Below are 16,739 nucleotides of genomic sequence, written 5' to 3'. Positions count from 1 at the left end.
AAATCAGAGAGTAAAAGAAAAATTACATTAAAAAAAAAAAATAGGACTACAAAAAATTTCAATAAATCCAGATCAATTTGATGAAGTCACCGAGTAGCTACGGCTCACAACCGTATACCCTCCATCCACTCCTAAATTCTGTCCGCTCACATACACCGATTCATCCGAAGCAAGAAACAGGGTTGCCTCCGCGACATGCTTAGCCTTCAACACAACCCCTTTTAAATTCCCGGATTCACAGCAATTTTGCTCCACTTGGCTCGGCTCAAGATTAAAAGCCGTGCAGCTAAGCGGCGTACCAACACCAAAAGGAGAAACACAGTTGACTCTAATCCCATAAGCGCCTAGCTCATAACACGCGGTCCTCATGAGCCCAATTATCGCGTGTTTGGATGCCGTGTAAGCGTGAGGTCCAGCTCCTCCAATCGATGCAGCCACACTAGCTGTACATATAATAGAACCACGTGTTTTTTTAGCAACCATGGATCTAGCCACGTGTTTGATGGTTGCAGCCACGCCACGGACATTAACAGCTATTGTGTTATCAAATGCATCAAGATCCATATCTAAAAATGTCGTCATTGGACCCATGATCCCGGCGTTGCTGAAAAGTATATCGATGGTTCCGTATTTTGTAACGGCGTGGCTTACCGCGGCTTCTACTTGCTTTTCGTCCCTCACGTCACACGGAAAATAGCATATCTTACCTGGATGTGAAGATATTTCGCATGAGGCGATAACTTGGTTAGCCAAATCATCTTGAATATCCGCAATGACAACATTTGCTCCGTTTTCGATAAATAGCTTAGCAGTTGCTTCTCCAATGCCGCTAGCACCACCAGTGATGAGGGCTACTTTACCTTCCAATCTAATTTACATGCCATATAAATATACAAAACAATTAGCTATTAAATATATGATATGATAATATAATGAAGATCAAGATTAAGATGGATAAAACAAGTTATTGATATATATGTATTACCTGAGCTTGTTCATCATATATGGTGGGATATGTGAGAATTGATTAGGGAACGAATTCAAAGGTTGTATATAAAATGAAGAAAAATCAAAGGAAGGATATCAAAAAAAATGAACCTCACTAGTTCCTATGTATAGAGAGATGTGTATATATGGTGTTGGCTTCTTTTTCACCAGATTTATAATACCTTGAATGAGGATTGCACATGGACATTCGAATAATTAATATATGCATACACTCATTACTCCACTACCATAAATTAACAAAAATAAGATATATGATAAATTTTCTTAATATCCTCTTTAATTATATCTAGATTTACACACGTAACCCTGTTATTTTCTTTAATAATTTTCTCAATGAAGACTATTAAGGCCGCACCTTATGAGCTTCCAGGAATGCGTCCATTTGGAGTCCGACGCGGGTTTCTCCCCAGACGCTAGTAACATCGGCTGCATCTGGGCGGCGTCTGGGAGGTTGCTTCCGAAATCAGATGCAAAGGGAAGGAGAGAGGTGGGTCCGAAATTAAAAAAAATAATAATTTTTTATGCAACGAAGCATAAAAAATTTGGATGGTCACTGAAGCAAGATGAGGAGGGAATGTAAAGAGTTTGAGGCAATTTGGATGCAGTTGATTGCACATCCTAGGAACGAAGATGATGGGGAATATTATGCAACGGCGAATCGGATGTATCGGGAGAAGTATGGGAGGAGTTTTAGATACGAGCATGTCTTCAGGCAGCTTCTCTTTGTTGCGTTTTAGATTGTTCTGGATTATGAAGAGACTTTGTACTTTTATTAAGTGTGCTTTAGTTTGAATTATGTGTTTTGTTTCTACTTTCATTGTAATGTTTTTAAGTATTTTAATAAAATAAGTCTACTTTAAGAACATAAGTTTATTCATAATTTTAAAAACATTAGAAACTGCTTAAATAAAAACATACAACATAACATTAAAAGAGCCTACTTATTTCTTCTGGGCATAAAACTGCTTTGGCAAAGCTGATGAACTCATTCAAGATCATGATCGCACAAGCAATTTCTACCACAACTTCTTTACACTTGTCAAACTTCCCCTGCAAATAAGTAAAGTATTGACACGCAAGCTCAGTACAATGGCCTGTCTGTATATACTTTATTTGTTCTTCACACCATTTCTTTTTCGCTTAAAGTTTTTCACCAATTTCAACAAGGCCATTATACTGTCATCAACTTGATCGACAGTCATTTGTGGTTTTAGGCTAGGGGCATTTGATAAAGAAGCCATTGCAGATGTATAGAATTTTGAGTTTTGAAGTGAAAGATCTAGTAAAGAGGCAATATTTATAGCCTGAAGTCAAAGACGCTCCTCCAACGTTCAAAATTCAAAATATTTACAATTACAGTCCCTCCAACGTTCACTTCAAAAAATTTACAATTACAGCCCCTGAAACGGCCAAAAATTTCAAAATATTTACATTTACAGTCCTTAACGGCTACCTACATTATCAATCTATAAATAGCTACTCAGAACCTTAACCAGTTTCATCACCATTCCACTCAAAATATTCTACAAACTTGATTCATTTGCTTAACTCACTCACCATTCCAAATGGCTTCATCATCATCAAAGACAAATGTTCACCGACCTCGTCTCACTGAAGATGAGATGAAAACACGAATCATGGCGGATGTCAAAGAGGACACCCTCCTTCAAACTGAACTTTCTGGGGTCCTGGGTTACCTAAGGAAGAAGAGACAACAATGCGACCAGGCCGTTTAGGAAATAGAAGCACCAGGCCGCAAGGTGTCGAAACACGAACAGACATACTCTTATCTTTTGCAGGATGAGAGTAAAAGGGTGAAGAGGGCCATCAACCATGTCTTTAAGGCCGGTCACACATTGACCGACCAATGCACTTGGGCGGAATCGTACCACAATAACTGCGAAGAAGACAAATCAACATGGGAAGTCAAATGCCCAGAACACGACAAAGTGGTGGGCAAATGAAACGGCTTACCGTGAATTAGGAAAAATGTCAATCAAAGACTATGACATTAAAGAGTAATCGTATTGTTTTTTAGTATTTCATGTTTTTTTTCCAATATCGTCTTTTTTATTGTTGTACTATCTTTTATTTTTAAGTAATGTAATGTGTTTTAATTTTAATAAAATGTGTTTGTTTAGTTTTATGAAAAATGAAAATGAAAGAATATAATAATGGATGAATAGCGTTAGAAGTGAGTTAGAAGTGGGGGTTATAAGGAGGGGTGTGTCTAGGTGTGTCTAGAAGAGAGAGAAACTGATGAATAATGTTAGACGTGAGTTAGACGTCATTCCTTATAAGGAGGGGCCTAAGAGGTTTTTTTAAAAAGATGTATTCAAGCTCTAAAAATAGTATAATAAAATAATTAAAAAAAAAAAGTAGTTTTCATTAAAAAAAAAATTTGGTGTGAATCATTTATTCACAACAGGGGATCTAGCTTACATTGTCTTAAACGGGTCTGCGCTAAAGAGCCCTCTTACCCTCAATACTTATTAGGATGAGAAACTTCCAACTAAACCGCCTGAAAGCACGATATTTAATTGGGATAAAACTCTTCCTTATCTGCAGCACTCAAACCTATTTTACTGGAGGACTTTATTGTGAATTTTTTTCATATGTGCTTATAATATTTTGAACTCGAGACATTCAGTATGAAAATCTGGTGCTTAATCACTGAACTATAATGAAAAGTATAGTAGTTTTCATTTATACTTTTATTCCAATGTAGTCTCTCTTAATACGGTTGATAAGTTTATATACACATTTATCCAAACTCAACCCATTTGATCTGTATTGAAAAATTGAATCCAAACTTAACCATTTAATAAACAAAATAAGCGTGCCTATCCATATAATCGGTGTGAAATTGAAGTTCACGTGATAAAAAATCATTAGCTGGGGAAGTTTTATGTTTAAAATTTACAAATTAAGTATATGACCAAATTATAAAATATATATATATATACTATTTTAATAATACACATTATTTTCATTTTTTTTGACAAATGAATTTTACCTCAGACGCGTATGATGTATGTTAATCGCACAACAAAAGGATCTCGCACTAAGCGGAGAACCTACCAAGAATCGAACTCGAATCCTTGGAGTAAACTCTCCCGGAACCCCGCATAGCAGGTTTAGTGAGGGAAACATTATAGCTCAACCCAACAAATAACGGGCTTTCATGTTAATAGCTGATCCATTTTCATTTTTTATTTCTCTCACTAAAAGTCTAAACTCTAAAACACCCATACAACCATACTATCCATTCCCCTGTTTTTTTTCTTCATCGACTAGCTCCACATAAGGTTTATATTTATCTCCATATAATTTATTTTGTGTCCTAATTTGTGATTACGTTGTTTTCCCCCAAATTGTCTATTTAGTTTTTTTCTTATTTATTGTTACTGGTGGTGATTGTTTTTAGTTGGATTAAATTTACAATCTTTTAATGCACGTTAAATGCAGTATTTACATTTAACATTTTTCATAAATATATTATAGTTACTCTATCTAAAACTATACATTTGGATCTATAAATATTTTGTTTTTCAATTTGTAATTTTTAACGGGTTGGAGAAGTATAAATAAGTGTTAAAAATGTTGATCAAGACCCAAAGCCATATATAAAAGTGTTTAGAATTAGATAATTAAATTTCGGAAACAATATTTTGATATTTTTTTTTTACTTTTGAAAATGAAAAACAAAAAACATAACGCAAAAAAGTTAAAACTGAAATTTAAAACAATCATACGTGTCGAGTTGTTGACTTTGATTTGAAAACCATGAATAGATAATTTGAAGCCAGTGGGGTCTAACAATAGCCAATCATCAACGCTCCTCCACAGAAATTTGATTAGTAGTTCTCTTTTTCTCAGTCACATAACTCCACCAACACAGTCTCCGGTGGTCTCTTCCCGGTGATATGTCGTCATCTGCAACCCTGTTTTCCTCCGTCACAACCATCAAATCCCGCCGGCCAACGTATTCAAACAGTCTCCACTTAACAAACAAACTTCCACTACTATCATCCCCATTCCTTGACCCAACATCATTCCGTCCAATTATCCATCATCATATTCATGGGCGGAATACCACTAAACCCACATCCAAACACCCCATTCTCATGGAGTGGCAGGACTGCACGTATTCTTTTTTGCTTTTTCTCTATCTATTGAAATGCTGTATAATGTTTTTTCATTTGTTATTACTACTTGTAACACTGATTCCATTTTTTTGTAACTGCAGGGTTAAAAAGGAAATAGATGTGCCGATTTCTGTAGCATATAATTGTTATCTTGATAGAGAATCTATTCCTCGTTGGATGCCTTTCATTTCCACCGTTAAGGTATCGTTTTTTCGATTCCCTTGCTTTAAAATCTATGTACATTAAGTTCAAAGAGAAGTCACATAGAAAATCTAGTGTAATTGTAGCATCAATAAAGATTGATTTTTTTTCTGGCAAACTTGACCGGGCCACTCGGCTACGCCAGAGTCCAGTCTTCCACAGACCCGTCACAGAGACTTTTTCAGATGAATGCGGTTTCTCATTGGGATTAGCTTACAAAAAGGCCTAATCTCTAGAACCAGCAATGGCACTAGGCTGTACGTTGAAGTCATCGTATCTATGTATACTGCATTCAAAAGTCACTAACACATGTAGAGAATTACTTATATCACTTTTAAGTTTCATTAAGAGATTAAAAGAAGGGAATGCTGTAGATGATTCAACATGAATTCAACCGCTAGCATTGTTTGATCCGTTGGTTCGACATGTAGCTTATGTAGAAACACATTTTTCTAAGAGGTAAGCTAATAAGCTATGTGCACAGCTTATTAAGACAACAAAAGTCTCCAACTTGAGTTATAAGCATATTTGCTAGCATACCCGAAGCTGTAGTGAAATTCTTTGGGAATGCCACTTGATCACATATTGTTACATATCTACATAGGAGCACAACTAGTTTGGTCTATCAACCCATAGGTTGTGGATTCAAGTTTCATGGTGGACACTCTGTATAGATGTGTCGAATTTGTGAGATTTATTATAGTCGTCTTTCTAGAAAGAAAAATTAAACGTTCCTTGTCATTCTTTGCACACTACATTCTTTGCGTATATACTACCCAGCATGGCATTCTTGGTAATTACTTACTATTTAAACAATATATGTATAATCTTGGCATATACAGTAATAAGTTTGTGAACTTGGCAACCTATATATATATATATATATATTGCAAGGCCATACACCATATGCCCATAAGCCTCGTGATTAGTGTTCTATACTGTTATAAGTGAGGTCTCCTATACATTTTAACCTTATTCAGTATGCTAACAGTGGCAGCCCTTTGGTCCACATACTTTCCTCATTTGAATTTCTTCCTTCTGTTCTTAATATATTTCCGTATTTAAATTTAAACTCACTTGCTAGTGTTTAACTAAATCAATGTAGTTAGTGATCAAAACAGTCAGTTATCTTGACGTTATACTGAAGTTCTAGTCCGCACGAATTACGCTAGACTTGCACTTTGTTCGAATAAACATATAGAGGGTTTCATATTCAGAAACCTTAAATTGTGATTTATTATTGAAAATTTCCTTATATTCGTTAGTTTATTCACTTGATAGTTATAATCTATTTTTCCATTTCTTCCGATTTCTTTAAATTGTTTCTAAATCCCTTCGTTTATGTCTCAAAATTATATATGCATGTTATCACTCATAATACTCCAGTAGTTCTCTATTGATGTCACATAGGCCAATGCAATCATATAATTTGGTTGTCAGGTAGGCAAGCTAAATATCTTTACTCATGATGTCTTTTCATTTATGCATCATGTATGTCAAATAGAATAATTCCAATAATAGAGGATTCCATTAATTCTTGGAAACTGACTTCTGGCCTTCTGGGCACAATCTTACCTATTTTGGGAACTTGATTTCTTGATCAATCTTACTTCAGCGTTGACCCCTTGTAAGAAAAACGTCACATTTATATGCCAAGAACATCGATTATACCCCAAATCATACACATATCAAAATCAGTTATTACTGATTTTTCATGAATGTCTCTCCATTTGGTACATGTCCAGCGAGCTTAGGGTAGCATCTCTATGTTCTTGCATCGTTAGGTCTGCATGGATATTCAGCTCAAAGTCCTGTGTTCTCCTCTTCTCCCTCAGAACTTGGAGTCTACAGACAAATATCAGTTTGTTCTCTTCCCAAGTTGGTTCTTCATCTGGCTATATTACATCATCTTTGCGATTCATAAATCCTATGTACTGAGCATATTATGTTGGCTAAACATTTAAGCAACCCATTTCTTATTTAAATACTATCAAGCGATTAAGATTATGCAATTTTGCCTTTCACATCAAACATATTGGTCTAGGTATATTGAGTGCATTGAGTTGTTTTTTAGTTCCACAAAGTTTTTTCACTTTGTAAAAACTTTAGAATATTGGAGACTGCTGGTTGCAGGTATTAGAAGACAACCCTGAGCTGTCAAGATGGACTCTCAAGTATTCAGCATTTGGGCGTGATCTGGAATTTTCTTGGCTTGCTCGCAATATGCAGGTAATCAATCCAGTCTAACTCTCTGTACCTTCTCTTACTATATCTTTGATGTCACGGTGTTGAATCTTGCAGCCAATCCCAAATCAAAAAATCCATTGGAGATCTTTAGAAGGTCTTCCCAACAGGTAATTAATACATGCTACCTTAATTATGCTTATAGTGTGAAATTTCTGAAAGCTTGTTATTTTTGTCAGAGGAGCTGTACGATTTTTTCCTAAAGGTTCCTCGTCATGTTTAGTTGAAGTAAGCCTCGTTATCTCAAAATCCATTTCAGTCACATTCTTACTTATATATGAATTATTATGGAAATTCTGTAATTACAGCTTACAGTTTCATATGAAGTACCTCAACTATTGGCCCCTGTGGCAGCTGTAAGTACTTTTACAATTGGCATTATGAGTTACATTTAAGATGTTAGTGATAGACAGGTTTAGAAATTAAAAAAAATGCATTTTGGAGTTGCTCTAAACAAGATTTATTTTATGTGAACTCAAGCAGGCTTTACAACCTTTCACTGCAAACTTGCTGGGACGTGGGTTGGAAAGGTTTGCTAACTTTGCAAGGACATACCAAACGGATTCAGTCTGAGAGTTGTTACTCCATATTAGTGCATCACATTAGTTTTCTGTCAAATCCTGTAAATTCTGCCATGCATTGGACTGTTAAATACAAGTTCAAGCAGAAATGGTGAATGTGCTTGTGGTTGAATTAGATACTTTTCCATAATGTACATACAACAAAAATGCCTCGGATCACATGATCCAGGCTAAACAACTCATTTTTCACTCGTATATCTACAAACATTTTTGCACTCATCATTTTTTCCGCAAATTCTTGAAGCTGCAGAATGCCTGTGTGGGGATACTGAAGCATTTCAACTTATGTTGTGATGTATCTCTGAAATAGTCCATGGAAGTAAAACAAACAACAATGACAGTGAGATTGTCATAGGTGCCGAGACGCAAGGCCTCCCTGACAAGATCTTTAGCGCACTGCTCAGGGTCATCATGCCGACGTAAGCCACGACGCACCCGACTAACCGCTTGTTGACTTGATAGTACATCCCAAATCCCATCACACCCAAGTATGAGGAACTCATCATCTTCCGTTAGTATCATCTGTTGAATTTCTGGGTCTGCTATTAGTGACGACGCAGTCCCTAAAGCTAACTTCATGTCCCAATCTCCTAACGCCCTGGTTACTGAGAGAACACCATTAAGATACCCATCATCAACAAACCCTCCAAGTTCCTCTATACGCCTTCGTTCTGTAGGATGAGTTGGTCTGTGATCATTTGACATATCAATCGCCTCTCCTTTTCTGCAAAGAACTGCTCTACAGTCTCCTGCATTGGCTACCACAAGCAGCCTGCAAACAGAAACAACATTCATCTAAAAAATGTCCCCTTTTCAAATCAAAATGAGACAATTCCCATTACTTTTAGAAAGTTATCATAAAATCGTCCAAGAATTTTGGATAAGTATACCTTCCTAACAATAAAGCTGTCAACGCAGTAGTCCCTGAAGAAGAGCCAACACTGGAATCGTCAGCCAAAGCAGAATCCGCCAAAAGAAATGCTTCCCGAAGAGACTTTTCAACATCATCTCCTTGATAAATTTGCTCATTTTGAAAAAATAAACGCGTCACATTATTTTTCAAATAAGCCGCGGCTTCCTGTCCTCCATGACCATCAAATACCTGCACTACCTTACTAATTACTATAATCTAGTTCCACTATACATACATAGGAAACACAGACAGATAATCGAAAAAACAGTCAAACAGACATACTCCGTAAAAAGCAGTCGGGTTTGGGACAGAAGAACCCATTATATAAGGAGACAAGTCATCTATTCTTATATGTTCATCTTCCATTGATCTTCGAGGCCCGATATCCGCATAGCTACCTGATCTTATGTTTGGAAAAGTTTGCGGGTCAACACCTGCTTCAGGTACTGACCTTTTCTCCTGCTACAAAAACATACAAATCTTAAAAAACTTATCTTCTACAAATAAAAGTATTCCGAAAAGTAACGAAAGAAATACTAACGAGGTGAGAAACGACGTCGTTGACCACTGTCACCTCTGATGATGCTACTACTGTTGCAGTCATCATCTTCTATATCAAATCAAATCAAATTAAATCTATATGTATGGATGTATATATGTGTTTATATGATCGTTTTCTGTGTGATTTTGACTGGGTGATGTTGTGTGTGAAAATTCGCAAGACCATGTTTGTATATGTATGATGTGATGTGATGTGATGTGAGACGAATGCAAAGCAAGAGAAATGTCGTTGGACACGTTATATATTTTCGACCACAAAACACTTTTTTTTTTTTTTTTTAATCACAACACATCTAGACGTTTATTTACCAGAAACCTATATATCAGAAAGAATCTTTTGTGTTTTTTTTTTTTATTAACTATATCAAAAAGAATCTCTAACAACCTAATTTTAAATTTGTATGTTAACAAATTAATACTCTACGATCCTATTATTGAAGATTTAAAAAACTGATTTCATTATGAGCTTCCAATAATTATGAAAACTCATATAACAAATTTTATTAAACAATTTTTAGTATTTGTTCACAATGATTTAGATTGTCCGAAATAAAGCTATTAATTCCGTTAACTTCCATTCCTTGGGGATGGGGCAAGGAATTTCATTTCATCCCTCATTTAAATCTTCAAAAAATCAAAAACATTCCGTCAAATTCCATTCCTTCAGATTTTAATTCTTTTGACAGATTTCATTTCTTCCCAAAACATTTTGTGAACCAAACGCGCCATAAGTTTTTAACAAAAAAATTTTAGTTTCGTGAAAAAACTTTTAGTTTCATATGATAGAATAGTAAAAAGCTTTTAGAAAAAGCTTTTTATTAGAGATGTTCTTAGTTAGAAGCACATCGCTAGAAATGACAATGAAAAGTATTTTCATTATAACTCAGTGGTTGAACATTACCTTTACATGTTAGAAGTCTCGAGTCCGAGATATGAAAAAAACATTTTAAGAAGAAATTTTATAAATAAAATCCCCCAATGAAGCAGGTTTAAGTTTTGCATAGAGGACAAAGTTTATCCCAGTTAAATATTGTCTTTAGACGGTTTAGTTGAGATTTCTTCTCCTACTAGGTATTGAGGGTGATGGGACTCTCTAGCACGAACCCGGTTAAAAACAACGTGAACTAGATCTCTTATTGCGAGCAAATGATCAACACTTTTAAAAAAATGACAACGGAAAGATATTGATTATTATTAGTTTTGATTAAATGTTGTCTTTTACGATTATTAACAAGTTATTTGAACTTAAAGGTTATGTTAATATTAAATGTTAACTTATGTTCATTTGTGTCATTTTACACGTATCATTAAAAGTTACAACTATTTTATCAAATATTAAAATACATTTTTCAGCTACTAACTTACCGTTATAGCTATTAGTTATCGGCTAGTTTTATGAAACACATAATTATAATTTGATGTAAAGAAACACATATAATCGTATATCACATTCACTAGTTCAATTAATCATGAGATTACAATTTTTCAAAAGACAAACGTGCTTTTGTGTACCTTGTGCTTGCGATCTACAAGATTTTATGTGTATATTAGCATGGTGTTTTCTCCAATGCATTAAAATCAAAAGTGTTACTTTCTTTAATATGTTAATTGAATGTGAATAGTGGTCAAATAAAGTTTACGTATGTATTTAATACACAAAAAAATTAATAAAACTGCCTTTAGATTAGTTGGTTTGGGGTTTGTTTCCGGTTTGCATTAACCCGAGATCGAGTCCTTCGCCTCTCATTTTTATTATTTGCTTATCTTAAAAGTCTAAGTTTAGGTGGCAAATATATGGGATGAATTAGTGGTGTGTGGCAAATATATGGGATGAATTAGTGGTGTGTGGCAAATATATGGGATGAATTAGTGGTGTGTGGCAAATATATGGGATGAATTAGTGGTGTGTTGCTACGTGTACGATTTTTACAGTGGGGAATATAATGGAAAAATCCTTATCTTTATTTCATATATATCTGTTGTATGTTGTATACTGTCTTCGCTTTCGTTTCCATTGGTGAAGGGAATGCTGCGATTCCAATCGATTAAGGTAATTGCAAGAGTTTATTTTTTAATCGTAATTGGTTTCCTAGGTTATTATTGTTTTTAGTCACTGATTTTCACGTGTCCTATATTAATGGAGATGGAGTAATGAACAGTAACCGCCACGTGACGCGTTACTATTTGTCGAATACAATGATGAGTAGTGAAGCAGGCTCCCAGATAGCTGTGCAGCTGCCTACTAGCTTGCTTATTTTTATTTTTTTAAAACTTATATGTCAGACGTTTCAGTGAGTTTATCATATTGTTTAAGGTTTTTTTAGATTTCAGCTATCTTATTTTGGATTTTGCTCATCTATATTTTTTTTAATAGTTTTATTTGCTTTGTTTTTTAGATTCTTTTAAAAAGTAAATTTATGTATTTAATGGGATCGGTCTGCAAGAAAGGCCTACTTATCCACCACCGTGAACAGTATCCGCCTATGTGGCGCGTTACTATTCGTCCACGACACATTTTTTCGGGTTTCCAAACACGAGTTACTTTTTGGTTTTTCATATATATGTTTTTCGGGCTTGAATGGAGTAACATTTTTTAAGGTTGTCGTAACATTGCTTTTAAATCAATATATTTTTATTTACTTGCGGCATCACGTATCCATGATTATTGCAGCCCGCATAGCGGGCGTTGAAATGTCTAGTTTTAAAGATAGTTTAAAATCACTGCAATTTGTTAATTAGTTAATTTCACTAAAGGTAGTTTAATTTATATATTAAATAAGATTTTTTATGTTTAGTTTAAATATCATAAAGTCCATTTCTTTTTAGACAACATGTTTTCATGTTAATTTTTATTGTTGAAATTAAAAAAAAAAACATTTTTAAAATGGAATAAAAGTTTTTTCTAACATGTCCAACAAGTCGCATGTTTAGAAACATTAATCGAACTATCATCTTCTATTAATAGACATAAATACATGTAATAGACATGAAATACAAAACTTACCATTTTATGATTAAATTTTTTGTATCTTGAAGAAATATTGACCTAATTTAATTTTTCTAAACATGTATCTTGTGTACTTATATTAGAACGGTATGGATGCCTACGCGATGCAGCGGTGATGGTGGTAGCGACGATGGTCTGACGACGACGGCAGTGGCGGCGGCGATGCGCGACGGTGACGATGGTAGCGACGTGGTGGTGAATGTAAATTAATTGATGAAAGAGATGTTAATACTTTTTTTTTAAGGTTGAAGGATATATGTTATAATTTATTTCATTAAAGGTATTATAAATAAACAGGTGAAGATGTTTAAATTAATAAATAAATAAGAGGGATAATATTGTCTTTATTTCAATATTTTAATTACTTAAGAGTAGTTCGCTTTATAGAGCAAATATAAGAATGATGCAGTTTTACAAACATACAATACTTTTTTTTTTTTAACAAAAACCAACAATCCAAAAGAAAATAAAATGAAGACAATATCCAACCTACTCCATGACAAATGTGGTTGTTCAAACTTTATTATAAGATACATCTTCATTTTTGATTTTACAAATCACCTTCATCATCTATGTGCCACTTTTAGTTAACATCTGGATGATCCGATGATTTTGTCAAACTCGTTCAGGTTGACCATGTAAAGACAGCATAAACATAAGACAAAGGAACTTTTTCGCATTGATACATTTATTCATTTCTTTTACATTATGCAACAATATGTTGCATGAATCATATGACCCATATGGCACATATTTTTTTATTTTATTTAAATCACGTACACATACAAGGTCGGTTGTTTTCAAGTTTTATTGGAGCTACTAGCTATATTTTTTATTTAAATTTTATTTAAACGAATTTCTTCATCTTCTTGAGTCTTAAAAAAAAATTGATCCACATTGTATGTTGACATAGCAAATTGATCCACATTGTATGTTAGCATGATACATATTGTGTGTTATTCGGACTAAACTTTTGCATGACTAACTTTAAAAACGAAATATAATTCAACAATTGCTTAGTATAGAACCCGTATATTCTTGTAAAAACGAATATAATATAACATGTATGACTATATGAGTTCTAACCTATATTTTCATATAATAATAATGATTCTAACCTCTTATTTTCTTAAAAATAAAATAGTTAAGAAAAATGAGATATTTGAAATTAATGAACACCCGTTTTAGGAAAAATTTATAGGAAATTATCCAACTTGATCTTGATAAATTAATTTACATTTTAAATTATATACTAAATTACATCTTGATTAATAAATTCCCAGGTGCTTATTAATTTCTTTTTAGTTTTAACTTGGTTGGAACCACCTGATGTATTATACTGTTGTCTTGCTCATGTTGGCATCCTACTCAGTTTCCTATTTTTGACCCAACAATTACCTGCAAGAATCGAAAAGCTTCTACATGCATTGAAAATATTGTAAACTAATTTGACCAGTATGTTTACATTATGTTCAATTATCCCAACTTTTTTTTTCCTTTCAAAATTATATTGGTATGTATTTCATCAAGACTCATGGTGGTTTTCATCTCTATTTTTCTAATGACAAGTTTAGGGAAGAGACTGAATATCTCTAAAAGATCAGTCTTAGTGTAAAATATGAACTTCATTAAAAGTTCAGTCAGTTTTTGGTGACCAACAGTTTAGCTTTAGCTGTGTCACGATTTTAGACAGAAATATCAAGAAACGGAGAATGAAAAAAAGTGGTCTGAGAGCTTTAACGGCTGGGTCTTCAGTAAACGCCCCACCCGCAACATCAAACTACTTATGATACAATCAAAGAAGGGTGCCAACAGATTATGACACTGCAACATTTGACCCCACTAAGTAGCTACAAACCATGTATGAAGAGTTAACCAAACAACCTCGCACATGTCGCCCATTTAGCCACCCTCATTGACCAGGTTATCTATTCACCCATAATTTTGACACTTTAAGCAGTGTCATCTGCTCACAAATGTTTACACGAGGTGGAATGGTAACACCAAACCCAGTAACCAAATATAGTAAAAACACATAATTTTGATACCTTTTTTTTTCCTTTTCTTTCACAACTTATAAAGTTACCTGAAAGGTTGAATAGATGTGAAAGGCAAAATGAGGCATGGGTAGTTCTTTTTCTTAAACGCCCCACAAATTCGAAGCCCATTACTCCGTCCGAGTTGACCCAATAGTGAAAGGCCACCGCTTAGCTATTGCTGTACCAGTGTGGCATTTGATCAAACACCTTGCGTGCGTCTTGATATTGGTGATTGGAGTATAGAGATTGATGCCCGGTTGTTTCCGATTAGTGAGATTGAGTGTCATTTGATCATCAAAATTAGGCCCAACATTTCATATATTGGTTCGAAATGCAAAATATCCCGCGAAAATTTGTTATCATGTGATTTGGAGTTTCTCAATTGTTAGCAAAAACACTTTTTTTTTTCTTTCTCAATTTGGGCCAACCTTTTTTGAATGACATGAACTATTAATCAGATTAATTGGATTACTCTCTTATGAAGTGAGTTCAGAGTTCAGTTATTTGGATAATCAATTTGTCCAAAATATCAACCCACTTTCTGTCATATGACTATCTCAAAGAACTTCAATGCACAACCTAGCAGCTCCAAATTTTTGTAGTCTTCCATATGGGTTTGTTTGCATTTTCTAAAAATTTGCTGATCTAACTTAAGCTTTCTTATATGAGAATTTGTAAAGATAAACATGAACCTCAAAGTAAATATACATTTTCATCTGATGAGAAGTATAAACTATTAAGTAGTAGCGTTGAAACCGTAGGAGCAATACCACTAACATCTATAATGGAATTCATCTATAATGGTCGAAACTCAATGCCTTGCACATTTCATGTTGCTATAAATTCAAAAGCTCAAAACAAATTTAAAACGTATGCAAATGAACATTGTCTTGACTAAAAAATTCCCTGAAACGGAGTCCCAACTCACATAAAACAAAAAAAAAGAAAATTTTTTTTAATCCAAACATCATAAACAAAAAGACTACATACAATCATCCGTATGTACGTATATAACCATTATGTATTTGCAACTTTCATTTTAATCTTATTAATAATTATAATAAATATATTATTATTATCTTTGGGGGAAAATTACATTATTCTTCTACATGTATTCTAATAAGGAAACTACATAATCATTACAATTGTAATAAATACAACAACACATATACTAACTCATAAAAAATAGATTCATCTCTTATATATATAGTGCCATGGTAATTTTTTTTTAATTCGTCAACTTTAAGTTACATCTGCAAATTTACACACAACAATAATTATCAATATGAACCACCACTCCAGAAATCTTCATGAAAAACCGAATCCCAGAAAACGAAGAACTAATTTACACATAGCAGACTTCACGGAAACATCCCCCGCAAATGGAGCATCATTATATGAAGTCCAAATCACTTACCAAGCAACAAACGACATTCCTGGTATAATTACCTTTGCTAAATTATACAACTTCCAATCTTTAATATAGTAATTTGTAATTTGTATTACATGTTTGCAATATAGAATGCAGTAGACATGGCGATCCAATTAACGACCTTGCTCCACAACAACAGAACAAAGGCAAACATATGAAGCCCATCAGAGCCGGAAAACAGAGTGTCACTACTATGCAAAGCAACACAGGTGACCTTCTACTTAATTGTATACTTGACTTTGAAGAAAAACACAATGCCTTACAAATTCTTAAAAAACTCAAGAACAGGATACGAAATCTTGGACAAGTTAGATCTGCATGATGTAGATGTAACAACCTCACCCGAATACAAAAAAAGGAGGAAGTCTTTATATGACAGCAGACGCGGAATATCGAGAGGTACGCACTATAAAATAAATAACTAATAAGACCAAAAACACTATTGTAATGCCAACCTCTTCCTTAAACAGGTTACATTGACATGTATGACCCGACTTATATCTGTGAATCATGCAAGCAATGCTATGGTATGGAGAAGCCATAAGAGGAAACGCAGACTTAAAGAAGAAATCTTACTCATTATGTTGTTTGAGAGGAAAAATTCA

General features: G+C 34.1%; 3 protein-coding genes across 4 annotated transcripts; 1 reads left to right on the top strand and 2 right to left on the bottom strand.

The window, feature by feature from the left end:
• Positions 1-11: 11 nt before the first annotated feature.
• LOC122594018 (short-chain dehydrogenase reductase 3b-like) lies at positions 12-1,164 on the bottom strand. Its single transcript, XM_043766494.1, has 2 exons — positions 986-1,164; positions 12-868 (listed from the first exon to the last, which is right to left on the bottom strand). Exons 1-2 carry the CDS (start codon positions 1,000-1,002, stop codon positions 73-75), a joined length of 813 nt encoding a protein of 270 aa, XP_043622429.1. The 5' UTR covers positions 1,003-1,164; the 3' UTR covers positions 12-72.
• A 3,667-nt stretch (positions 1,165-4,831) lies between these two features.
• Positions 4,832-8,401, top strand: LOC122591152. The gene is made up of 7 exons (XM_043763370.1): positions 4,832-5,155; positions 5,258-5,357; positions 7,491-7,586; positions 7,659-7,711; positions 7,781-7,829; positions 7,910-7,957; positions 8,085-8,401. Exons 1-7 carry the CDS (start codon positions 4,935-4,937, stop codon positions 8,172-8,174), a joined length of 657 nt encoding a protein of 218 aa, XP_043619305.1. The 5' UTR covers positions 4,832-4,934; the 3' UTR covers positions 8,175-8,401.
• LOC122591151 (probable protein phosphatase 2C 49) lies at positions 8,272-9,815 on the bottom strand. Of its 2 annotated transcripts, none has more exons than XM_043763368.1 (4): positions 9,637-9,815; positions 9,378-9,557; positions 9,073-9,284; positions 8,272-8,954 (listed from the first exon to the last, which is right to left on the bottom strand). In XM_043763368.1, exons 1-4 carry the CDS (start codon positions 9,700-9,702, stop codon positions 8,402-8,404), a joined length of 1,011 nt encoding a protein of 336 aa, XP_043619303.1. In that variant the 5' UTR covers positions 9,703-9,815; the 3' UTR covers positions 8,272-8,401. The 2 variants fall into 2 exon arrangements, with proteins under 2 accessions (XP_043619303.1, XP_043619304.1); XM_043763369.1 differs by having other exon boundaries at positions 9,378-9,554.
• Positions 9,816-16,739: the final 6,924 nt, after the last annotated feature.

Source organism: Erigeron canadensis, chromosome 3 (genome assembly GCF_010389155.1).
Source record: "Erigeron canadensis isolate Cc75 chromosome 3, C_canadensis_v1, whole genome shotgun sequence".
Taxonomy (NCBI): domain Eukaryota; kingdom Viridiplantae; phylum Streptophyta; class Magnoliopsida; order Asterales; family Asteraceae; genus Erigeron; species Erigeron canadensis.
The sequence above is the reverse complement of the archived record's forward strand: the minus strand, read 5'-3'. Positions and strand labels throughout refer to the sequence as shown.